The sequence below is a fragment of the Eleutherodactylus coqui genome, chromosome 7 (genome assembly GCF_035609145.1).
Source record: "Eleutherodactylus coqui strain aEleCoq1 chromosome 7, aEleCoq1.hap1, whole genome shotgun sequence".
NCBI classification, from domain to species: Eukaryota; Metazoa; Chordata; class Amphibia; order Anura; family Eleutherodactylidae; genus Eleutherodactylus; species Eleutherodactylus coqui.
This window is the reverse complement of record NC_089843.1, coordinates 108,689,917-108,716,096: the sequence shown is the minus strand read 5'-3', so window position 1 is coordinate 108,716,096 and position 26,180 is coordinate 108,689,917. Positions and strand designations below refer to the sequence as shown.

Below are 26,180 nucleotides of genomic sequence, written 5' to 3'. Positions count from 1 at the left end.
TGACAAGGAAGCGCTGCTGTGCCAGCTTCTCCAGTTCTGCTCAGCATCCCCCGAGGCAGCAGGAAGAAAATACCTGCATGGTGTACCCAGAGTCTGCCAGTCCTAAGACATGTGTACAAGAAGAACAGCAGCAGTGAGGTGCCAGTGTCTGCCTACTTGTGCAGCTGCCATCTCTGTGCCACACATAACTCCAGTGCCCGCAGTAGTGGCAGCTGAAGTTTGTTATTCAGAGCGTGCTGTGTTGCAGTTGGTAAGGAGTGCGGGTGGGCGTGGCCTGGGGACAGTGGGCGTGGCCTATGTAACCTTGCAATGAATGTAATGCACTGAAGCCCAGACACTATAAACACATGCTGCCAGGTACTCAGTGATCTGCCGCAGATCCCGGCCATCAGCCGGACCGCCGCAGTCTACACAAAGACACCATGAACGGCTTCCCCTCCGAGGACTTACACCGGGATAGTGGGGGAGAGGTCACCTCCCCTACCGCTGCGGCCGCCCCACCAGTCCCCTCGGTGGCCCTGGGGCCCCTGAACGGGCAGCTGTGCTGTCTGCGGGATGAGGGAGAGAGGTGCAGCCGGCCTGCGGGCAATGCCAGCTTCAGCAAGAGGATCCAGAAGAGCATTTCTCAGAAGAAAGTCAAGATCGACCTGGACAAAACAGTAAGTGCTCAGCATGGCACGGGCTGCCCATTGTGTGCGGTGCCCACCTTACTGCTGCTGCCCGTTGTGTGCGGTGCCCACCTTACTGCTGCTGGGCATTGTGTGCGGTGCCCACCTTACTGCTGCTGGGCATTGTGTGCTCGGAGTTTGGGATTAGCTTTCATTTCCCTGCCAGCAGCATCGGGGACGGGAGGCCGGCGGAGGGAGGAACTACTGTACTAACTAGTCCGCCGCAGTGCAAGAGGGATGGAGTCCTCATACTACAGGGACACTGGAAACACTGGGACTCACTGTACAGGGGGCACTGGAAACACTGGGACTCACTGTACAGGGACACTAGAAACACTGGGACTCACTGTACAGGAACGCACTGGAAACACTGGGACCCACTGTACAGGAACGCACTGGGACACTAAATACTGGGACTCACTGTACAGGGACACTGTAAACACTGGGACTCACTGTACAGGGACACTGTAAACACTGGGACTCACTGTACAGGGACACTAGAAACACTGGGACTTACTGTACAGGGACACACTAAACACTAAGACACTGTTAACACTGGAACTCACTGTACAGGGACACTGGAAACACTGGGACTCACTGTACAGGGACACTGGAAACACTGGGACACACTGCAGGTACACTGGAAACACTAGGGCTCACTGTACAGGGACAGACGTAACACAGAGACACACTGTACAAGGTGTATGGACTTACTGCACAGGGACGCACTGTAAACACAGGGACACAGTATTGGGACACACTGTACAGGGACTGGCACTGTATATATACACAAGGAGACACACTGTACATGTGTACAGACAGACAAGCAGGTATATACACAGAGTACATATACACATATGGAGCCGCACATGATACATGTACACACAACACCCCATGTCACCCAGCTGCTTCCTGTCACTGGGACCTCCATGTGTGCGACCGTGTCATACAGGTAATTGCCGGCTATTGTTCCCTGTGTGCAGCCACCGCTGTACGTGTCACCTCTCTTACTGCTTATGGATCTCACCCAGCAGGCTTAACCCCACCGCACAGCATCCTGTGATTTGTAGTCCGCAGTTCAGTGTGTGAGAAGTTAGCTGTGAAAGCTGTAAGTTGTAGGTCGCAGCTCTCCCTGCCTGCAGGAGCAGCACAGCCTATGACTGCGGGGGAGGCTGCAGTGTGGCCTTCTGTCACTTATATGTCCGGGGCAATACTACACATCTCCAGTATGGTAACCCCTGGGACTGCTGCCTGTCAGCAGGTCCAGCGAGGTGCCACACTGCCTGACAAGAAGGCCCCATTCACACCCGCTTGTTTTATGGCCTTCATGTTTAACTGGCAGAATACGGACAGCACGCGGACCCATTAGAGTAAATTGCTGTAGTCAAATGTGTGTTTTTATGGAAACTGATGTTGTGTGTAAAAAATTTTAAAAACACAGCACGTCCTATTTTGGTTCGTATTCAAGGAAATCACCTGTGAAAACCAAGTGGGAGCGTTAAAAGAATACAATGGAAGCCGTCCGATCTGCGGCCCGCCCGCAATTGACATTGCGGACAGGCCACAGATTCGCGGAAAAGCAGGGGTTTGAAAAAAAAACAAAAAAACCCTCTACTGTGCATGTGCTATGGCGCACCGGCCTGCGCTTCCGCACACATCCGCAGTACAGAAAAAAGAAGCTGCAGCTCCAACCCGGCCGTGAATGCTGCAGAGTTTCCATAGTGGATTTTGTTGGTGAAAGTCTGCAGTAGTTACAGCCCAAGCCGTACGTGCGGAGGGGCTTCACAAAGATCCTTCAAGTCTGGTGAAAAGTTTCTGCAACAAATTTGTAGCATTGTTGAAAAACACTGGATTCTAAATCTTGTAATGCAGGGGTTAAAAGCCACACTAACATGCATGGCAAATCCACATGGGTGGTTTCACACGGGCGAGAAAATCGCACGATTTTCGCCTGATGCGAGAATCAGTAAGAAAGCAGATTATGAAACCAATGACTTACAACAATTTCCTTCCCATCTGCGATGTTTTCATTGATGCCATGTTGAGAGAACAAAAAATCGCAGCATGTTCTATCTGCAATTGCGTTTTTTAAAAAAATTTTATTTCCAGTGTTTCCCTATGGAGCCTGCTTTATGTTGCGGCATTGTGATTTTAATTAGAAAGTCCTATTGACTGTCACGTAAAAAAAACACAGGATTTTTCTCGCGTGATTTTAACACGGGTGGCAGTGATGTAATGCAAGATTATTCTAAAAAACAGCATCGCTGACACTCAAAAATCACAGGAACAATCCTATGCAGGCGGGCATGGGCGGAAATTCTGCGGGAAATCCAGTGTGTAGGGTGCCTTATTGTGGACGTACCCTAAAGCGTATAGCAGACATCTTATTTTTAATGGGCAGACCTGACCAATTCCTTGGGATCTGCCAACTGCTTGTGTCTAGGGGTCTCCAGGCCATTTGTGGAGGGCTGCAGTACTTATCACATCCATTGGTTCCCATGTCAATAAGCATCCACAGAGGAAAAGTGAGGATCAATGTAATAATTGTCTAAATGTCAATAGTATGAACTACAATGTATTCACAATACAACCCGGCGCTTCCATCCTGAGGTCTAGATTATCACTTTTGAGGGCTCTTTGCAGGTTTCACATGAGGGCAGTTTCAAGTTCTGCTTCTGGTAGGCCAGAATTTCTTAATTTACTGTATATCAGAGACTCATTATATATTTATAATGTCCTATTTCTGTAGGAAGGCCTGAACGTTTTCACAGTTAGAGGATTCTAATAAACACTGCACATTCTACCTGCTAATTGTAGCGATTGCACTGTATTTATTTGCTTCCTATTTCGCTACATTGACAAGCAGTATAATAATTCCTGCACACGATGAGTTGGGAGTTCAGGCTTTTGTTTATTAAGATTCTGGGTTTTCACTGCAAACAATATACTATGTAGCCAAATCCAGCTGACACCTGGCATGATGTGTGCTAAGCCTGGCTTCATTATATTTACACTTAGGGTGCGGGCAGACGAGCGTAGGCGTATTTACGTTCGCACGAGCGCAACGTATAATCGCCCGAGCGATCGTTTTTCACCGATCACGACCAGACCTAGAAAGCGTATTTTCGTTTGTTCCTACTTTGCAAACGGTCTTTTCGGTGATCGAATATGCGTTGGCGCGTATTTCGGTCGCATATGTTCTGTTTTTTTTTTCGAATTGCCGTTTTTACGCGCCGTAAAATCGCCCATGTGAACGAATACATTCGAAACCATTGCCTCAGATGGTCACGTATATACGTTTGGTCGCAAAAACGCGCCGTTTATGCGCTCGTCTGCCCGCACCCTTATAGTGTAAGTGGAAAAGGCAGAAGATCTTCTACGAGTCCTTATAATAATGGTTTAGAATTGAGTGGTCGTGATTGGTAAAATATAGTTTTTATTGGAAAATGGTTAGTAAAATCCTGCCAATCTGGTCTGTTGAAAAATCACAGCCATAGGCCCCCTGCACACGAGCGTAAATTCCGCGGCGGGATTTCCGCCGCTCAAAGCCTGCATAGGATTGCGTTAACAAACGCAATCCTATGCAGACGGCCGCGGTTTGGCCACGCAAAATCTCGCGCGGCAAACAAACCGCGGCATGGCCTGTTTCTGTACGGGGCTTGCAGAAATGTCACCCACCCGGCCGCCGGCTCCAGTCTGCGCATGCACCGCCTGCCTGGCAGCCGGCACAGGAAAGAGCCAGGGCCGCCAGGCGTGGGTGAGTACGCGCTCGTCCCTGCACAGGAGCAAGTATCGCTGGCTCACAGCGGGGTGGCAGGAGGAGATTTCTCTCCTCGCTCTCCCTCACCCCTCTCCATTGACATAGCATAGCGGCCATTCAGTACTGAACGGCTGCTATTTACATTGAGTGATCAGCGATCTGCTCATCGTCCATCGTTTATGCTGCATAAACGATGGACGATGATCTGAATGATGATCATTCAGTGTAAATAGCAGACGTTCAGTACTGAACGGGCGCTTTGTTATATCAATGGAGAGGGGCGGGGAGAGAAATCTCCTGCAGCCTCCCCGCCCCCTGCTGGCCGCTCCGTGAGCGAGCCAGCGCTTGTAACTTCCGTGCAACAGCATGGGAGCGAGGACAAACAGGGACAAGTGTCAGGCATCGTTTGCCCCACATTTGTCCCGTGTAAATGGGCCTATACTTGCTGGTATACTTATACAAAATAGGACAGGTAGTATCAGCACATCCCTCAGCATGCAGATGGGCAGATTGCTATATGGATGAGCATTAGACAGTTGATGATCAGACATTACATACTTACTATATATTGAGGGGAAGTGGCTGCTTGGTATTATACTTGTACATCAATAAAGCATACGATTCAGCCTATCAGGTTGCTTGGATCTCAAAAGGGAACCACACTGGCCTGCTCACATCAGCCTCAGAGGTTTCGTTTGGAACTTTCATTGCTGAATTCCTTTAAAAAAACAGGACAAAATATTACTTCATGCATGCTTGTAAAATAACGGACAGCCGTTTGGAAACCCAATGGGTCCTATTATAGTCAATGGGGTCCATTCAGCACCATTTGTTTCCATTGTATGAGAGTTCCATTCAGCCACTTGGTGCTCTTTTCCAGCTTCCATAACAGAGTAGGAAAACAGAACCCATTATGCTAATGTGAATTAGCCCTAAATATGGCTAGAAACACAGCATATGTAGATTGCACTTTTAGTTGGGTATCACAATGCAGTTAACCTGGTCACACATTAGGGGTTTCAGACAGCCTGTCATTCTTGGTTGATCTGTAAGCAATGACATTTTGGATGACAAAGTCATAACTTAACTGGCTTATCTGACAGTATAAAACAGGAAGGGAATGAGTTAAAATTTAAAATAAAAAAGTCATACTCTTTGCTCAGAGGTCCCTGCAGGAGCCCCAGGCCCCACCTGTCCTGGAAAAAGCTGCAGCAGTCCCATGTTGATCATTGTATAAGTGACTAATCAGGCAATCACAGGTTTCAACAGTCATGTGCTGTTCTTAGTAGTATCCTCATTGAAGCTAGTGATTAGTGAAGTGGTCACAGGGCTCCTGTGCTTGGTCAAGTGGAGTATATATATATTTTTTATATTTATTTTAACCCATTCCTTGCCTGTACAATATTTTTGTTTAACTGTCAGAAAACCTCCTTTAAAAAAACAAGTCACAGATTGATCTCTCTCTTGTTTGGGTTTCAATTGGATGGAGATCTGCCTTTTGATATCAACAACTTTTCAAGAACAGCACACAACAATAACTGAAAAAAATCCAACACCGCAGATCCACTTTTCTACGGAACTTTGCTTTTGGTCTGCAGCAGTTAAGGCCCATTTACACAAAGCGATGATCGCTCAAAAATCGCTAAAAAGCGATCGTTTGAGCGATAATCATTGCATCTAAAAATGCGGCCATCGTGCACTGCTAGCTGATCGATAAATTCAGGTCAACCTAAAAATCGTCGTGCGGTCTTATTAGGAAATGTTTCTCAGTGGGTAGTGCCAATAGCAATGTTTCTCGTCAGAGAACAAAGGAGCAGAATGGAGACAGGAGGGCAGCTAAAGGCTTCATTTGAGTAGCTACTTAATACTTTCTGCAAAATGATTGTTCAAAGCTGTTGTTTGAGCGATCATCGGTCTATGTAAATGGAACTTTAGATTTGTGTGTTAGAAAAATTGGCCTTTTTGGTTTTCCGAAATCTCGGGTGTTTATACCATGGAACACAGTGAAAACGGTCATCAAGAAGTGGATCATATTTGGCACAACAGTGACATTACTAAGAACTGGATGTCCCTCAAAAATTGATGAAAAGAGAAAAAAAATTGGTCCAGGGAACTGCCAAGAGACCTAAAACAACATTAAAAGAACTGCAGGAATTTCTAGGAAGCACTGGTTGTGTAGTGCATGTGACAGCCATCTCCCGTATTCTTCATGTGTCTGGGCTGTGGGAGAGGGTGGCAAGACGGAAGCTTTTTCTAGCAAAGAAAAACATATAAGCCAAAACCTACATCAAGTCTGCCAAAAGTATGTGGGAGAACATGTTATGGTCTGATGAGATCAAGGTTGAACTTTTTGGCCATAAGTCCTAAAGATATGTTTGGCGCAAAGCCAACACTGCGCATCACCAAAAGAACACCAGACCTACAGTGAAACATGGTGGATGTAGCATTATGCTTTGTGGTTATTTTCTGCTGCTCAAACAGGGGCTTTAGTCAAGGCCTCTTCTAAAAAGCAGAAGAGGAATTTCACCTTTCAGCACAGCAACGTCACTACACATTTTTTAAGCTATGTACTGATCTTTGCTCCCCTGCGGTGCCATCATCTAGATGGGCGTTCCCACTATGAACGCCACCACGCCCCCTGTTACTAATTGGCATTTGTTGTAATATAAAAGTACTTTATCCCCATACATGTATATGCTTGAGAAAGGGGTCCAGAGCAGTCCTGAAACGCGCTTCACCTGTATCCTAAGGCTTTATCCTTTTTACTGTTTGTGAAAATTTTGGAGAAATAAACCTTTTAACGGAACCATCTGGACATAGAACATTCCTTCTTTTGACCTGAAGTCGTTCCTAGGAGGTATCCCCTGGAAAGAGACCTCCTCCATTACTTCGGCTGGGTTCACACAGGGCGGAAATCCTACGGAAGACTTGCGGAATGTCTGCAGCTGGGCTGCACGGAAATTCCATGAGATTTCCACAGCTGAAGTTCTGAGACATTTGGCGTGGGTTTTGAAAGCGGCTTATTCCGCTGCGACCATCTCTCCCCATAGAGAGAAGAGAGCCCACAGTGGTAACAGTGATACAACTGACATGCCGCAGCTTTGATTTCTGCGCGGCATGTCAGTTTCAGCGCAGCTTGGCCGCAGTGGACTGTCCACAGTGTGTGGACGAGATTTTTGCAAATCTTGTCCACTTTGTGCTTAGTTTCTGAAGATTGCAGGCAGAATTTCCGTCTAGACCACTACCTGAGCAAATAGACTGGAACAGAGGCCGGGAAAGTTTCAGGAAACAAGAGCGCACAAGCCACATAAGCCGCTACTTGAGAACTTGGAGTAGAACTGTTTGCAAAATACTGTTCTCCTGAGGAGACCAGAGATAGGTGAAATGCGTTGGTTTGTTATTAACCAGGAAATGAGCCGTTGCAGTGGAACAGGCTCTGACAATGCAGGGTTTAATGTAGCCCTGCGTAAACAAGCTGTATAGGGAGGAAGTGGCCCATCTGGTTTGTTCAGTTCAGCTGAAACGTGTCGTGTCATTGAGTTTGGTGGAGTTTGTTGTATTTTTAAAGCAAAACCAATAAAAGTTACATTTTAATCTCTTCTTATGGGCATATTTCATTGAGACCACAGTAATTACACACCCAAAAACATAGAGCACATCACAGCTCTTGCCTGTCAGATCTGACTAGACATGGCAATGTGATCCGCCAGTCAGCACATAGTTTATTATAGAGGAATACCTAAAATATAGACAGTGTTGGAAATGCCGCTCTTGTCTGTACTGGAAGGTGAGCAATGTAGAGGTGTTTAATTAGCATATGCATGTTGGAGGGAAATAGCTGATGGCTGTTATGGGCAAAGCTGTGGATTTAAATCACAAAACCCCTTTTAAGGGTGGGCAGGTCATCTGATGAACTTCTATAGACGTCTGCTGTACGAGCAGGTTATGTGAACTCTTATGGAAACAAATAATGGCCTCCTCCATTGTTTCCCAAGAGCATCAGAATGGACTATAGTCTTGGTTTTCTTGCTCATATTACTAGAAATCATCAGATCCTTCTGCTCAAGCATTTGTATTGTTATGAACCAATGTCAGAAGGAGGGCCCACTTCACTTCGTACACCTCGCATCATATGAATTGTGTCTGCATTTCATACACTTTATCATAAGAAATGCATTTGCTATAAGAGCACTGATACATCCAAATGGTTCTTCCTTCTATTCACAGACAGTCGCTTTGGCTCATAAGTCGGTAACAGAGTGCAGGCTGCCACTGTCAGCTAATAAAAAAGTAGTTTGCAATCTGTAGCTCAGCAGAACTTGAAATGGCTCAGAAAAGCCTTCGTTTCACATCTTCCATGCGGTATGCTAACTGCTGGGTGCTGCGTAGATGGAAGCTACCAAATGTCTGTGGGATATATTACCGAAGGTATTTTTGGGGAATGATTTGATAAAAGGAGTTCACCGTGTATGTACAGATTTGGAGGGTACACAGGTGCAGGACTCTGGACAGGGGTAATTATATTATTGGACCTCATTGCTGACATGGTGCAGGGGCTATGGAATATTTGACATGGGGGTCTATACAGCGCTGAGCCAATCAAAGGCAGGTCTCACTCACACCCCCTTCACACCCACTGCAGGCCGGCCACGCTGAACTCCGTCTGCCGGGACAAGGTAAGTATATATTTTTTTTTTATTTTAACACATTTCTGGATGAATTGCAGGGAAGGGCTTATATATTTAAGCCCTTCCCGACAATTCATCCCGCGCTCGCCCGCAGCGCATTGCTTTCAATGGAGCCGGCTGTATTGCCGGCTCCATTGAATTCAATGCGCTGGACAGCTCCGGCCCGTTTCTAATGAAACGCGGCTAGGAGCAGATTTTTCGGGCGATTTTTTTTTTCGGCCCCGGTCACGCGATTTGCGGATGCGCATCCGTCATGCGATCCGCAAATCGCGCGAAAAAACGCCCGTGTGACTAAGGCCTTAGAGACCCTGCCAAGACCTATATTTATAGCGGCATCGTGAGCATGCACACACGGGCCAGTAGCGCTGTTACATCAGCACGTCGCTGCTGCCATTAAATGTCAGTCAGCTTTAGGAAATGCTCACTGCAAAAGAAGGAAGTGAGCAAACAGTGACCTGTGAAGAAGACCTCTACAGGTGAGATGTGACTACCCCTTTAAGGCTATGCATACGCCAAGCATATCCATTGTTAAAATAAATGTGGTTGGTGTATACCGGCATACGTTTTGTTTTTGCAATCGAAAGGCATAGTCAACTACACCTTTCAGTGCAAAGGGATCTGGCAAAGAATATCTTCCTCTTGGTATGCAGTTCTTGTTTCACTATGGGAGCCACTAAGCAACGTGTGTACCTGTAAGGTATATAGTTTGCATATGTCAGGAGATACGAACACTACTAGTATGAGTTACGCTTTTATGGCAGATTTTACTCTGTGAATGGATTCCTGTAAAGGCAGAATAATAATAATCTTCACAGAGAAGCTTTATCCTTCTGAGGTTGCTTCCCATTAAAAGCTTAGAGGGGTTTTCCCAATACATAAAAAAATAAACCCAGTACTCACCCCCTGCCGCCACCATGTGCCGCGCTCTTCTTGTCCTTTGGTCGACAAGCGCTGCAGCAGTCATGTGTGTTTTTGCACATGATCACTGCCGCCAATAGAAGGGGACTTCACTGATGATGTCCTGTAGACCTCCCTGCCACATGACAGGTTTACAGGATGTCACTAGGCCTTCTGGCAGGTTACACCCGTTTCAGCGGTCTGGCGCTGTGGTGAGTATATTTATTTTATATACTTTTGGGCTTGGGAGGCCAAAGTTATCTAAAATAAATTGGAAAACCCCTTTAATGTGAATCTAGTCTAGTAAAAAAAAAACATTAGGTCATCTCTCAAGCAAAACACATATGATGCATTTTACTGAATGATGACGATTTTCATTTTATTGTATTTTCTATTACATGTTTTCTGTTTTCTTTACTTAGGCAAGACACCTTTATATTTGTGACTTCCACAAAAACTTGATTCAGAGTGTGAGAAACAGGCGGAAAAGAAAAGGTAGTGATGATGATGATGCGGACTCTCCGGTTCATGACACCGATACCCCAGAGGTATATATTCTGATAAAGGTGTTTTTATTAAAGTACCAGATGCAGTTACTCTTTATTAGCTTCCAGTCCTTTCATTGTTACCCGAAAGTTGCCAATGAAAGTGTAGTGTCCCTTCTCTTTAACTGTGTGTAGAGCAAGATTTAATGACACTGCCCCATGGCCTTAATTTCTTTGGCTGTGAAGAATAGGCTTTGTCTGCAAGTACTTAAAGACTCTGGGACTGAAATGAAAATGTCTTTCTTGTAGGGAATGGCTTATGAAGACAGTATTTGATAGTGTGACTTCTGAGACACTGGCTGTGCAAAAAAAGAGTCCAGAGAAGACACTTTAACTATAAAAATATATAGTGTTAGGAAGTCATCAGCTGGCTGGAGTCCTACCAGTAATGGAAGCAGAATGCACCGATCTGGCAACAAAACTATCTTCTCTGATTATTGGAAATCTATGCCATATTTTAACAATGTGTTGGATACAGTGGATATGTGATTCTCTTGTATCTACACTGGATGGCAGGCCGCTCTTATGACCTTACTTTTTTCTGCATCTACAAAGATTGTTTTAGGACAGTGTCATTTATACCTGTATGTGTGTGGAAATGAATGATGAGTAAAGGATATTTTCTGAATATGGGAAATGCTTCTGTTTATTTACCCAGATTTACACGTACCCAGAACTGTAAGCATATTGATGGGAATTCAACGAGTTTAGTCTAAAGCTGGTCATACTCGTTAGATAGATGTCTGACGAATACTTATTCAGCCAATATCTCCCCCTCCCGACCTCCCCATACACATGAATGTTTGGCCAATGATGCTTTGTGTTCATAGTGGAGAGAGAGGACTATCTACTATGAGAACTAAAGGGTCAGGCATGTTGAAATCCATCTACCCAACTCTTCTCTCCACCAACATTCGCTGTCGGGGAGAAACGGGAGGTTCACTCATACACATTATATGGTCAATTGATCAAAATCGGGTTTGGCTGACATTAATGTAATGTGTACAACTAGTTTTACACACTAACTTAAGTTTATGTAACTTGAGGTGCATTTACACAGAACGATTATAGTTCAAGGAATGGCTGGATTGTTCGAATTTGAAGGATAATTTTTCAGTGTAAACATGGCCAACGATTGAACAATGAACGATAATTTGTTTGCGTTCATCATTCATTTTATGCAGGAATAAAAATTGTTGGCTTGTTCGCTTATCGTTGAGTTTAAATACCGATTGTTCAATCGTTTCCTTTCTGAATATGAAAGACTGGACATTTTAAGGCCTATTTACATGGGGCGATGATCGCTCAAACGACCGTTTGAGTGACAGCTGTGAGCGATCATTTTGCATAAACTATTTAAGTAGCTACTCAGCTACTTAATAGCTTATTAGCATGCAAATAAAGCCTTTAGCTGAAAGCAGTTAATAGCCTGAGGGCTCTTATCTGCATTCAGCTCCTTTGTTCTCCAACGGGAAACAGTGCTATCAGTACTACTCGTGGAGAACTCAGCGTGCAGTCCTGATAAGACCGCACAATGATTTTTAGGTTGACCTGAATTTAACGATCAGCTAGCTGTGCACGAAAAGTGCACAATGCCCGCACGTTTAGACGCAACGATTATCGCTCAAACGCTCGCTTTTTAGAGATCATCGCTCCGTGTAAATGGGCCTTTAGTGAGCGGAGGATTTATTTGCCTGTATAAACTAGGTGCAACTAGTGAACTCTGACATCATTATATGTAAAAACCCATCACAGTTATAGACACCTTAGAACCAAAATGTATTGATCCTCCTAAAATCAAGGGCTGACAAGACCAGACTATAACAACAAGGAAACAACAAAAACACACATACCTTAGTATGTATAATTCTTCACTCTCATAACTGACTAGTATCTAAAGACTTGTGGGGAAGATGGTAATTTGACAGTACTTCATTGGAGTCACCAAGAAGACGACTATGATGAGTCGAACTGAGCAATAATTGATCACATAATCCCTTATGTGCAGTTGTAGCCTAAACGATCGGAAGATATATATGAGATAAATATATGTCAACTCATACTAGTGTGACAGTCTATCAGGTGCAGAGTGACAGAAAGAGATAGCAGAGGGGGTAAAAATAAATTAAAAAAAATAAAAATATTTTTTTTCTCCAAATTTTAAGGGGTCTAGTATCAGTGATTTAGAACTATCAGCCAAATACTATCAGCGTCAGTTGAACTCATAAAGCATAAAGAGTAAAGCAGTCAACCAGTTTACATTATATGCTTTGCTTGTATTATTTTCCCTAAAACTAAAGACGCTTTCACTTTACCGAGAAACTCGCGCAAGATTTGTGCGTTGCGAGACTCACAAATCTCACATGAATATGAACTCCATTCTTTTGAATAGTCATAGACAATCGCTGCATGTACTAACTTTGCTCGTTCCTCAGAACCCATCTTCCATTGTTTTCGATGTGCAAAGTTTGTCATCCTCCGACGCCACTTTACTGAAGTGATACGAGACATTTTTGCCATAAAAACGCCTCGCATCGCCGTGAAAACGAATGTTGGCGAGCACGATGTCGGCCTGAGTTTCTCAGCCCGATATTCCACTTTCCCATGTATAGGTACTCTAAGGTGGCTTTTCGATGAGATGATTCTCGTTTGAATGAGCGAGTAACGTCACCGCGAGCTCGTTCTCTCTCATGCTGCCTGTTTAGACATTAGACATGGCCCATTCAAACGAGTGTCGCTTAGTATCATGCAGTCTTTCACATTCACTGTATAAGTGAATGTTAAAGACTAAATGAGCGCAGTTTAAACTGAACGATAAGTGAAGAATCAATTCTCGTTCGTCATGCGGTCATTGGCTCGACTTTATGCCAAACAATTAGCGTTCACTTTTAAGTTTGAAGGATTTTTTGAACGATAATCATTTTGTCTAAAAGCCTCTTAAGTTTGGTTGAAGGATTCTTATTGGCTGCAAAAATGTCCACTTTTACCAAACAATTAATGACCCATTTACCCGGGACGATTATCGCTCAAAATTAGTTCAAACAACCAAATTTGAGCGATAATCGTGCAGTGTAAATGCAAAAAAATCGCTCACTTTTCGTTCGCAAGTCGTTATCGGTGACTTTCAGTCAGTATAAAAACTAGCGCTGGATCGGTGCCTTCTCGTTCTGTTTAAATGCTCAACGCTCTATATAGAAGGAGAAGCCAACAATTTAGCAGTAAAGTTTGTCTAAACACTCTGCACGGGCGCTAACGACCTTAGCGGGGACGTCAGCGCTTGTGCAGTCATTTAACCGACTGTCTTATAAAGGGCCATAACCTGTAAATGATAAAGCTGAATGAATACGGACCATGGATGAGGTTAGTTTCTTGATAACTTTATGTCTATGGATGGAACAAATGTTAACCTTGAAAGTGATCACATGGTGCAGAGAGTTATCTTATCCCATTAAAAAGCTATTGTTCCCCTAGCTTAACAGAACAAAATCCATTGTAAAGTAATTCAAAGGGTAAATAAACCCCCCTCATAGCCTGCAGCACTGTGATATCCTGTAGTGCTAAGAAGTCCAGCTAATGAATAACCCCATCTGTAAGCTGAAGCTTGGGCAGGGAATAGCTCCACATCCATGGTGCGGACTGCACATTGTTTGTAGACCCAGCTACATTGGAAGGATACATAAGTAATGTAGCCCAGCCTGGGGCATTGACTTTACATTCTAGGGGCAAAAACATTACCATGGGCGGAAATACGCTCAGCAGTACAGTGCGTCGCTGCGCCTGAACGAGGGAGATATCTTCTCTCTCGCCGGCAGTTCAAATTCCGCGGCAGAGTGCAGGAGTTTGAAAAAGAGGCGGGAAGAAAAGTCATGCCCAATCTTCCCCGCAAGATTTATTCACTAAGTGCGGGGAAGATAGGGCAGGTCATATATTTTCCTGGCCGTAGTATTCACAACCGAGAAATCCCAGCAGTGAAAATGAAACCCCATAACTTCTATTGAGATCAGTGATTTTGTTTGGTCCCGTTATACGGCTGTCATTATCAAGGCTGTATAAGCGGACAAATTCACGCTCGTGTTTTTGCCCAAAAAGTTGTAATAATCAACTTAAAAGGTGAGATGTATGTCAAGTTAGTTATGTATAGGCATTAAAGGAGAATGCGCTGGCTCACAGAAAGCTAGTCCTTCAGAAATAAGACTTGTGTTGTCTATGTCATTTTGCATGTTAAGATTGACCTAAAAAACAACATTTCAATGTTTGCAAGCTACTACAGGATACTATGGGGGCATTCAATACATTGCATTGTGTCACATAGCAGCATTTAGACCATACTTTACAACAGGAACGTATAAAGAGGTTTTTCCATCTTGACTAATCATGGCTGACATGGGGATACACCTCTATAATGTAGCTTGCTGTACTATGCTGTTACTTTAACTCCCAATGCACTTGGGAGTTATGGAAGCAGCATAGGACAGCCTACTAGTCTGTTTCTGTACTCCCTGCATTGCTCATAGGTATCAGTGCATGTCTTGCAAAATACATTGGAACGCCTTCTATTGGAGATACCTCTTCATACTACTCCCAGGTTAATCTGACAATGTATCCTTTGGACCAGAGAAAGTTGTGCACAAGTGCACTGTTGAGATCCGGTGATCACCTAAAATCATCAAGACGAGTTGTCGGTCAGGCCTTGTTTGAAGCATCAGTAATGCACAGACAGACCGACTCTTTTGTAGAAGTTCTCTTTTGCTTATAAAAGCTGGTGCTAGACAGGACCTAAACCAGAAGGGGTTGTCTTAAAGCCTATGGCTACAGGAAGTGGAAGCAGCCATTGTGTGAATTTAAAGGAAATCTGTCACCTTACTTATAATGTAACATAAACTTGTGACAGAGTTCAGCGCTTCTTTACTTTTTTAGGGCCGCACTTTTCATAAAATTGGAGTTTACCTGCTGCAGTGAGAGCACAATAAGTAGTCCTCTCAGTACTGTGATCGCACTGTGTAGTCCAGTCTTGAGCTCCAATTGTCAGTCATTCACGGTAGGATGAGCTCAGAGCCCATGAATATTCCAGACTGCATTCTGCAGCAGATAATTTTTGATTTTATGAATACAACAGCAAAAAATGTAAGTGACCTCTGTTACTACGTGTATATTGCCCTTCAGACTAATGTTCTTTTTACAAGCAAAGATTTAGTGATCTATTTGCACACATTCTTAATGGCCATTAACACTTTATCATCTTCATTTGCATGTAAAAGGACCTCCAGGAGTTGTTTGCAGAGCACAGCTTGTGTTTAAATACACGTCCAGTTGTGTAAACAGCTGCCCTCACATTTCTTTGTTCTCCTCTTGGCTAGTGTAATGATGCCGCGGGGAGAACATACTGCAGTCTTTTGAAAGATAAACGAAATACATTCAAATGGAATGTATTTGCTCCGTCTTTCAGCAGCTGAACGATGGATTTTAAGTTGAACTAAAATTCATTGTGCAAACAAAAAGTGCACGATGCCCGCGTTTACATGTAATGATTATTGCTCATTTTCATCCATTTCGACGAATTTTGAGCGATAGTCATTGCATGTAAAAGGGCCTTTACTCATGACAATTCATTCTTTGAGACGTAGCTCAGAAGAAGAATAAAAAGATGATGAACAGTGTTGTCTATGTGCTCTACCCTCATAAGTTTCCAAGCATACCAAGTTAATGAAACTAGAGAAGCTTCTCGCTGTATTTCAGATACATACTATGAAAAAAAAAATATTGAGTTGAATGAATAATAAATCAAACAGCTTTGTACAAATGTCTTGAGTAAAGGAAACAAATTTCCTGTGTGTTGTTTTGAAGGCCACTTCTAGTGTTAACTTCCAAGATAACATCATAAGCGATAAAAACAATCCTTGCAATAACCTTGCTTTTCTTTTTTGAGTAAGCTGATGCTTTTCTGACTTTTCCCCTGTTTTTCTAGGTCGACCTCTTCCAGTTACAAGTAAACACATTAAGACGATATAAGAGGCATTTCAAACTTCAAGCAAGGCCTGGCCTGAACAAAGCACAGCTTGTAGAAGTAAGTAGTCTGATTGCGGAAACCATAGAATTATTATTTTAGATTTATGATTATTCTGAACGTTTCTGAGCATTTCTAGAGGTGTTCTGTAGCCTTATATCCACAAAGCGTGCATTATACTCCGTGTTCTAATTCCTCACTAAGTTCAAAGTTCTATTTCTTGTCATTTAATGGAATGAGGTCAAGGGGTGTACAATTTCTCCTTGTGGAGACCACCAACAGGGTGTGAGGAGACTTATAGGCCATGCAATGCTTTCTGGGAAATTTGGTATGCAAATTGGAGATGGTACATCTGGAGAAAACAATGGCTTTGGCCCAATGCACACGGCCAGATTTGCATTGCGGAATCTGGAGCGGGCATTCGTCTCCGGATTCTGCAGGAAATACCTGCCATAGCATGCAATGTAAAAGCGTGTTTCCATGCCCACAAACAGAAATCAAATGTGATTTTCCGCTTGCGGGGGAAAAATCGCAGCATGTTCTATTTTGAGACGGATTCCGTGAGGACGGTTTCCATTAAAGTCAATGGAAGCCGTCCGTCCTGTGACCCTTCTTCAATCATCATTGCAGAAAGGTCGTGGGTTCCTCTTCACCCCCTAGCGATGGCGCGGTCACACCTGTACTGCGCATGCGTGATGGGCGACACATCCACAGTGCAGAAGAAAAAGCATCCGGACAGATATGTCGAGGGTCACCAGCCTGCCACCCAGTTGGATTCTACTGCGGGGTCCCACTTGCGTAATCCAACCTGGACCTGTGCATTCGGCCTTTGACTTCTATTCATGTTACAAGTCTGTTGGAAGGTCGGACATTGACTTATAGGGAAGCTACCTTCCAATAGGTGTTGCAGAGGTATTGTACCATCTCTCATTTGCATACTTAATATACTGCAATTATTCACTGTTTGCAGTCAATGGTTGTGAAACTGGTGCAAACATAGTCTTGTTAGCAGAGCTGGGATTGTAAAAATGTGTCCATGGACAGTAAAGAGAACCAACTGTCTGCTTAGCTTAGCTTACAGTTCATTGAGTGCAAAGTCATAGCCTTCAAGCAGTAATAAGACCTTAATTATAGAAAGAAGAGCTAGGCACCTCTATAGATATGAGCTTGAGAAGACTGTATTCATGTATGCCAACAATATATATATATATATATATATATATATGGACACTAAGGTTCAGGCTTCTTATCTCTCTGTTCTGTTTTTGAAGCAGAGATGGGATTAAACGGATCCTTGTTTTCCTGGTTGATTTCCATGGCAGAGAGTGTCTTGGGTGAAAGTGATGTAGTCGCTAACAGTAACCTGCTGAGGCCGGCGTCACACGACAGAGAAAATTGTACGAGATTTGTGCGCTGCCAGACGCACAAGTCTTGTGCAAATATGAACCTTATTCTTCAGAATGGAGTCCTATACACAAGCAATGTTTTTCCGAACCACATCGCAGTGCGGGAAAAAAATCAAGGCATGATTTCAATTTTCGCGTTTCTCGTAACTCATCACCATTCATTTCAATGGCAGCTTTAATGTCTTGCATGCCGTGTGATGTGCATGGAAGGTTTCCCATTAAAATCAATGGAAAACACTTCCGATCCTCTATCGTTCGTGAAACTCGTGCAAGAGGATTGTGATTTCCTACAAGAGAAGTTCTTTTCCTACAAGAGAGACAGAGGCATGTGACATAAATGTTGCTCAATACGATGAAATGGAAAGAAGCAAAGTGGTGATAATGCTGCAGTTCTTGCTGGGTTTCCAAGTGGGGATGGAAGTTAACCTGGAAATGCCTGGAAGGTGTGTGGGATGAAGTTTTGGAAGCCAACCTGACTAGGCATGCGGCTGCTGAGAGATGTGCAGCTGAATTAAGCTTCCATATTGAACAAAGTGCGAGTGTTGAGAATGGTGCTAAGTCAGCTGACTTGGCATGTGCACCATTTTCAACAACGGTAGTTCTGGGTTGTTGCCTAAATAAAATTTCTTAGGAGAGACATATCCGAGATGTAGTGTCCTTTATTAATGCGGCAATTAAATGTAATGAGGTTACTGTGGTTACTGGCTAACCAAAAAGTGGTGTCGCCAGTCCAGCTTCTTGTGAAGTTGAGGTTGTTGCTAATAGCAACCAAGCATTTACTATGGGGAAGTGTAACAAATGTGGGTTAATGAAAAGGTATGACATACCGGAATATTTTCAGAATGTTAATTTTCACAGTCCTGCTGTGATATATTTAATACAAGGGATAGTGAGTGGGCTGATAAGGGGATGGCGCTCTTGTGGGTACAGGTAGCAGATAGAGAAGTGTGGTGTCCCTGGACTCTGTTGTAGCTCTAGAATGGCAGGTTGAGGGGAATAAAGCAGTTCATGATAAATGGGAAACAGTGACATTTAGGCTTTAGGAGGAGTTAGAAAGTGTTAGGGACGAGCTGAATAGTTCATGTCAGGTTAGTTCCAGCCTGAAAGAAGAGCTGCCAAGATGGAGGAAACTAACTGAAGAAACGGCTTTCTACAAACTGGTTTGAACAACAGCTAATGCAGCTGAAAACACGAGTAAACGAGGTTGAGCCACAGCGCACCGTTCTGGTAGAGGAGTGTAAACTCCTTAAAAATGAAGTTGCTGAGGTAAAACAGGAAAGACAAGAGTTCAAGAAAGAGCTGATAAAACTGTATGCCGAGAGAGAAGTTCTGCTGAAGGCCAAGGATAGGGCGGAAGAGCTGTCCTTCACTACTGAGAAAGAGTACAAGCGGAGGGTGCTCAATGAAGAGCACTCAACCTTCTTAGATTGAGTGCTCGTGGAGAAGGGGCTCTGAGACAAAGGTCCATGACTGAGGAAGAAGCCACAAGACAGAAGGCTGAGTCAAGAAGGTACCTGTCTGAGAACCTAGCTGCCATTACTGTATAACATGTTTGAAGATGGAGGCTGAGGTTGCTCTAAAACAGAAGATAGCTGAGAATGAACCCCTCAGAAGATTGGCTAAAGGGGAAGCTGAGATTGTGAAGAGAATGTCCTGCTGTTGAAGCAAACCTCTTAGAGAAAGAAGAAACTGGCCCATGAATTAGAAGGTCTCATTAAGCAGTTGCGCACTGTGGAAATAAACTGTGACGTTATAATATTAGGCCACGTTCATGTCAAGTGAGTGATTAGACGACTGGGATTCATGTTTGTGTGTACCGCCATCATGTACAGTACGGATACTGTGAAACAGTTTCTCAGTGCGATAAAGCTGGCAGCCACCAGGTTGTGAAGACGTCCAATGTAAAGTTAAGTTATTGAGTGGCACCAACAATCTTGGGTGAAGAATATGGCAATCCTATAATTAAGGATTAATTCTCTAATGTCACATGATGTAATACTACTTAGTGGGCCTCCATTGGCCCTAATAACATCGGATACACTCCTTGGCATAGTTTCTACTAATGTCTGATACACTTCATTTGGTATTTCCCTCCAACTGGCAAGATCCCATAAAGAAGATGCATCGGCCCATCTACAATAGTGCAAGGAGCTTTGTCATTGGACATTTAGGCCTCCTGTCCACGGTTGAATTTTCACTGCGTTCTCTGCGGCGATAATCTGCAGCCTCTCTGTCCACGAGTGGAGAATCATAGCGATTCTCCACTAGCGGGATTTAAATCGCAGCATGCTGCGAATTGCCGCAATTCTCCACAGTGTGCTGTCAGCTCTCACCTGCTCCCGGCCGGCGGCTCCCGCAGAGGAGATCTGCCACGGGACATCACTACACCCGTTGACAGGTGCCCTATGCAAGAGCGTTCTGAAGGGTGACAAATCACGCTACTCTGTCTTCAAATCAGATGGCTGTACCTCGGTGTGGAGGATGCCTGGGGAACACCTTTTGCCTGAGTGTGTTGTTTAGTAAGGTAGAGATTCTGTTATGGTCTGAGGATGTTTTACATGAAATGGTCTTGGTCTGTTGGTTGTAGTGACAAGAACCATGAACACGGTGGTGTACCTTGACATTCTAAAAAAATAAGGTGCCACTGACAATGTGGCAATACTCTGGGAATGGTCAGCAATACTTCCAACAAGAAAATGCGCCTTGTCACAGATTCATTGGTTTCAGAATATAGATGTTCCACAATTGGACTGGCCTGCACAGTATCCCAACCTAAACCCTATTGAACAACTTTGCGGCGAACTGGAATTTTGGGTCACGAAATATGAGCAGCATCCATCTTCTCTATGGGAACTCACCAGACATTTGTAGGATGCATGGAGGGAAATACCAGCTGAAGTGTATCAGACTTTTATAAAAAGTGTGCCACGGACATTATCCGATGCCATTAGGGCCAAAGGAGCCCCACTATCTATTACCATATGAAAATAAATACTACTTTTGATTCTTGCTTAGGTGTCCAATTTTTTGGAAGGATAGTGTATGTCTATACAATGGCATATGTCAGAGCCTTACACCTGTTTATGTGTGGTAACACTCCAACGTATACGTGTGACGAAAGGATCTGATGAGATGCGAACAGAGCCTTAGCTGTGTGCAGTCTTTTATTTTAAGGTAATAACTTGAAATAAGAGATTGCAGTGCATCGATAAGTGTATGTTACAACATGCGCCGTAAAAAGTATCTTGGTAACAAGATGGGAACAATAACGTGGAAACAAACCATAAAAGCTTCTTATGTTATTGAGTTAAATGTATGTAGCTGTCACATATTCCTGCAGCATAAAGTCTTGAGCCGTAATATAAATGATTGACTGTCTTATTCTCCTTAGATCATTGGTGGTCACTTCAGAACACTCCCAGTGAATGAAAAGGACACACTTACATATTTCATCTGTTCAATCAAGAATGAAAAAAACAAATTGGATCACAAGTCTGACGGAGGTCTCCATTAGGGAAAAGGCCTTCGTGATCTATAGACATTGGCAGTTGGTGGGAGATCTATACAAACTTTGGAAGAGAAGGACACTTGTAAATAAATCTAAATGTTATTTTAGTGATTTCTGTGGAGACGGTATTTGGTGTAACATCGGCTTTCTAAACCTAATCTATAGGGATTTATACTTTGTGCATGACATTTGTTAGTAGGGTCTGACAAATAATCATCTGGCGCAGCAATAATTTAGACTCCTTGTTACATTTTGCTCTCATTCTTGTCTGATTTTATATTTGTGAAATGAAATCTAGTAAATTAGGGACATTGCTGCTTGACATATTTTTAAAGGGGTTCTATAGTTTTATATAAATATGGCTTAAATATAATAGATCATGTCGTTCCTAATGTACTCTGTGTTGTAATCTGATGCCAAAGATTGATATAGGAGGCCCACAGACGAGGATTATGTATTTCCTTAATAACAATTTTAGGAGATGCTCTTTTTCCTCCTCTCATATGGACAAGACTCCTATAAATGGTTAGTGCCCCCATATCCTTCCTGCCTTCATGCTCATTGTCTGCACTCAACAAACATAGAGTTTATTGGACCTATAGTACTCAATTCGCTTTGTTTGGTAAGCAAAAGTGCCATCTTCACACCCATTTCTAATTGTCCTAACGCATAGAAAATAAAAAAATGAAGCAACATTGCAAATAGTCTTCATAAAAAATTAAGCTCCTGTTCAAACTTATGTATCTCCATGGTAAACAAACTGTAAACAAAGCCTCTGTAGTCCAATCCTTCAATCATACTCCCATCTGTAGGGAACAGGTAGAAGGATATATGACTGCAGGTAGTTTCTCCATGGGCTTTTTCTGTAGTCTGGAGGCACATAGCTCCAAATAGGGGCTGTAGACAGAAAATAATAGATTTTGAATATTGACTGCCAAGGTGGACACCAGCTTTAACTCATTTGTATAGAATCCCTTTACATTTAAACAGGTTTTCCAGGACTGGGACTTCTTTGTTTTAAGGGCTTCTCCAGTCTGTATAATTAAAGCTTTTGTATGTTTACTCATTGTAATTCATTCTATCCTCAGGATACGTCATCAATAGTTGATCAGCAGGGGTCTACCCCTCGGGCTCAGCTTATTGTACCTTGGGTGAGTGCTATGGCTGCTTCAGTCCATTCCAGGAAGGCTACCATACATTGTATTGCGGCTGGTCCTGGAATAGCAGCTCAATCCTCATCACTCACATGGGGCTGAGCTGCTCTTAGGCCTTGTGAACAATGAATGTGACGTCACATGCCTGAGAAGAGGTGTCATGGCTTCTCAGTCAGCTGATCGACAGGGATCTTGAGCAGTGGACCTCCACCCATCAACTATTGATCACCTATCCTGAGGTTATGTCATCAGTCGTTTAGCTCTGGAAAACCCATTTAAAGTTAGTTAATATAAAACACCCAGGGGACACTTATTGAAATGAGGGCTGTGATTCTGATGTTGCCCAATGTAATCAAATGTCTGTTTTTTGCCTAATCTGCACTACAAACAATAGCTAAAACCTGATTGTTGTGGACAGTGTCTAAGACCATGTTTGTTCTATATTTCATAGTTTTCTCCTAATGTGGTGCTGTGCATTCCACTTTGTTTTAAGGGCTTCTCCAGTCTGTATAAGTAAAGCTTGCACATGCTCACCTATTGCAACTCATTCTACACTGCTCAAAATAAATTATGGGAACACTTAAATCACAGACCAGATCTCAGTGAATGAAAGACCTGCTCTCCTCAGTGAAGAGATTGGGGACAGGTCCCACTAGAGGACGTCACCCCCATGGCTTCTGTTTCTGGCAGCTTTGTCAGAAAACGCAGACCAGTAGCCCGCTGGAGATAATTTTTAGGGCTCTGGCAGTGCTCCTCCTGTTCCACCTTGCACAAAGGATCAGATACCAGTCCTGATACTGGTTGATCCTTTCTACTGACCTCATGTAATGGCCCGTGTCCGGATATGTGCCCCATACTCCTTAGACTGTGCTGGGAGACAAAGCAAACTTTCTTGCAACGGAAACCTATGGATGTGCCATCCTGGAGGAGGACTTCTTGTACAACCTGATTGGGCTACAGGTACTGCCTCATGTTAAAAACCCAGCAGTGACAAGGACACTAGCAAAACTAGCGAAGAATCAATCAGGAAGGATAAGAAAGCAGTAATTGTCTGTGGCCACCACCATTTCTTCTTGTTGGTTGTCTTGCTGCTGCCTCTCCACCTGTTGTCACTTTCATTTGGACCAAAGCAGGTAAAATTGATTCACATCACTTAATTCTTTCTACCTGGACAGAGTGATATCCCTGAAGTAACTTGGGGTTATACTGTGATGTTAACCCCTTCCCACCCAATGACGTAAGGGTACGTCATGGCAGGCTGGTACTTCGCCGCAAAATGACGTACCCTTACGTCATCGAGATAGCGCGAGATCATGACTGACCTCGCGCTATCCCGCAGCGGGAGCCGGCTGTCAGTCACGGCCGGCATCCCGCTGCAACAGCGGGGGGGCATCGGAGATGTGCCCCCCCCCCCCCCGCTGTTAACCCCTTCCCTGTCGCGATCTAAGTAGATTGCGGCAGGGAAAGAGTTCACAGAGGGAGCGCGAGCCCGGCTTGTCGCCATGGCAACAGGACAGACACTGGCGTCCTGTAGTGCCAATGCCTATGATCGCTGTATAAGCGATAAGGCATGGCAGGGCAGTAGCTCTGCATGCCTTATAACAGTGATCATAAGTGCAGTGATGTAAGTCCCTCAGAGGGACTCAAATAGTGTAAAAAAAAGAAAAGAAAAATGTAAAAAAACCCTTTTTTTATGCTTTTTCTAATATTAGCATAAAAAAAGGTAAAAAAAAATTAAAACCCCACATATTGGGTATTGACGCGTCCGTAACGACATATACAAAAAGTTGAACATGCTTTTTATTTTGTACGGCAAAAAGCATTAAAAAAAAGCCAAAAAATGCAATAAAAGTGATCAAAAAAGCCGTGCATTCCCCAAAATGGTACCAATAAAAACTACAGCTCGTCTCGCAAAAAAAAGCCCTTATAGAGCTCCGTACATAGAAAAATAAAAAGGTTACAGGACTTTGAGTGCAGTTATAGAGAAAAAAAAAAGATTTCCAAAAAAGGGCTTTTTATTGCAAAAAGGTGTAAAAACCTAAAAAAAAATAAGAATTTTGGTATCATTGTAACCATACCGACCCGCAGAAAAAATTTAGTGTGTCATTTATGCTGCATGATTAACGCTGTAAAAAAAAATCTATGGCAGATTTGATGCGTTATCTCTCCCTGTTATCATTAAAAATAATAAAAGTTTAACGATATAGTCTATGTACCCAAAAGTGGCACCGATAAAAACTACAGTTCGCCACGCAAAAAACAAGCCCTCATATGGCCGCGTCGACGGAAAAATAAAAAAGTTATGGCTTTTGAAAAATGGAGATGGAAAAATACCAAAAATCGCTTGGTCCTCAACGCCAAAATAGGCCATGTCATTAAGGGGTTAAACCTTTCCAATCCATTGTCGGACCTTGTCCAACATTGAGTTTTCCCTGCTTAGCTTCCTTGTCGGGCAAGGTCCGGCACATGTTTCTAACACTATACAGAAGAGGGGTCCGTCATCTGAGTTCTCTTCTGCATAGATATATTACATTATGCAGGAGAGAGGTCCGACATCCAACCTGCCTTCTGCATATGTATATTACAGTATGCATAAGAGATCTCCGATGTCAGACCTCGCTCCTGCATACTGTACTATATATATATATATGTGTGTGTGTGTAATATACCCATTGACTCGTGTCATTTTCAAAAAATTGCTAATGAAATCATTATAACCGTTCATTTTTATGTGTTTCTGTTGAGTAATTCCAAAGAACCCACAATGCCCCTTCGCACCCAAAACAAATCAGAGCTGGAGGAGTGTGCGGTTGGCAGGGAAGTTGCATCGGAAAGGGTTAAAGTGCTCCCTTATATTTCTTGAGCAGTATATGTGGTAAATTAGTGCATTACTAGGTGTGAGCTTATGTCCCTAAATGTTATCGTCTTGGAGAATCCAACTAAAGAGAAGCCTAAAATGAATAATGATGTGACAAATGATGACTGGTGCTGCGCACAGAAAACGGACAAAATATTGTATACCATACTAATATGGCGGACAGAATGCTAGATAAAAATCAAGCACAACCTCTGCTGCTGCTTTATTACATAATGTAGCTGCACATTTAGGTGCAAAGATTCTTCAAATGTATTTCTGTAAATCTGAATTCTATACATTAAATTATTTATATAGGAGGAAGCGGTGGCGGAAGTATCTGTGTTATTGCACACCTACTACTGAGGAAGCCTATCCCATTAAGACTGTTGCTACCTTTCTCCATGTAGAGTAGATCGATTTATTGACGGCATCCCATGACTCATTGCAACAAGTCATGATTGATGAAATCCGCTTTCCATAGTTTAGTTATTGCATAGCATGTATTAATGCTATAGCTTGCACAGAGCCCTCCTATCATGGTATAGGCTAGTCTTTAGAAGTTGCACTTTCCTTTACTGGGAATTTCAGTCCTTTAAATGTTCTTGGCATGTCCTGGTTAATGTTAAGTGACTAAAGTTTCTGGATCAATGAATGTATAATATTGTGACGGCTTTAATAAATAATATAAGTAAA

General features: G+C 43.2%; 1 protein-coding gene across 1 annotated transcript; it reads left to right on the top strand.

The window, feature by feature from the left end:
- Window positions 1-307: 307 nt before the first annotated feature.
- SAP30 (Sin3A associated protein 30) lies at window positions 308-26,180 on the top strand. Its single transcript, XM_066573525.1, has 4 exons — window positions 308-659; window positions 10,436-10,561; window positions 16,524-16,622; window positions 21,360-26,180. The coding sequence occupies exons 1-4, from the start codon at window positions 423-425 to the stop codon at window positions 21,480-21,482; spliced, it is 585 nt and encodes a 194-aa protein (XP_066429622.1). The 5' UTR covers window positions 308-422; the 3' UTR covers window positions 21,483-26,180.

Bases quoted from the DNA above. Each gene is read 5' to 3' on its own strand.
- SAP30 (XM_066573525.1), top strand. From the start codon at position 423: ATGAACGGCTTCCCCTCCGAGGACTTACACCGGGATAGTGGGGGAGAG. The intron at 660-10,435 runs GTAAGTGCTCAG...TTCTTTACTTAG, and splicing joins AGATCGACCTGGACAAAACA to GCAAGACACCTTTATATTTG. The intron at 16,623-21,359 runs GTAAGTAGTCTG...TATTCTCCTTAG, and splicing joins ACAAAGCACAGCTTGTAGAA to ATCATTGGTGGTCACTTCAG.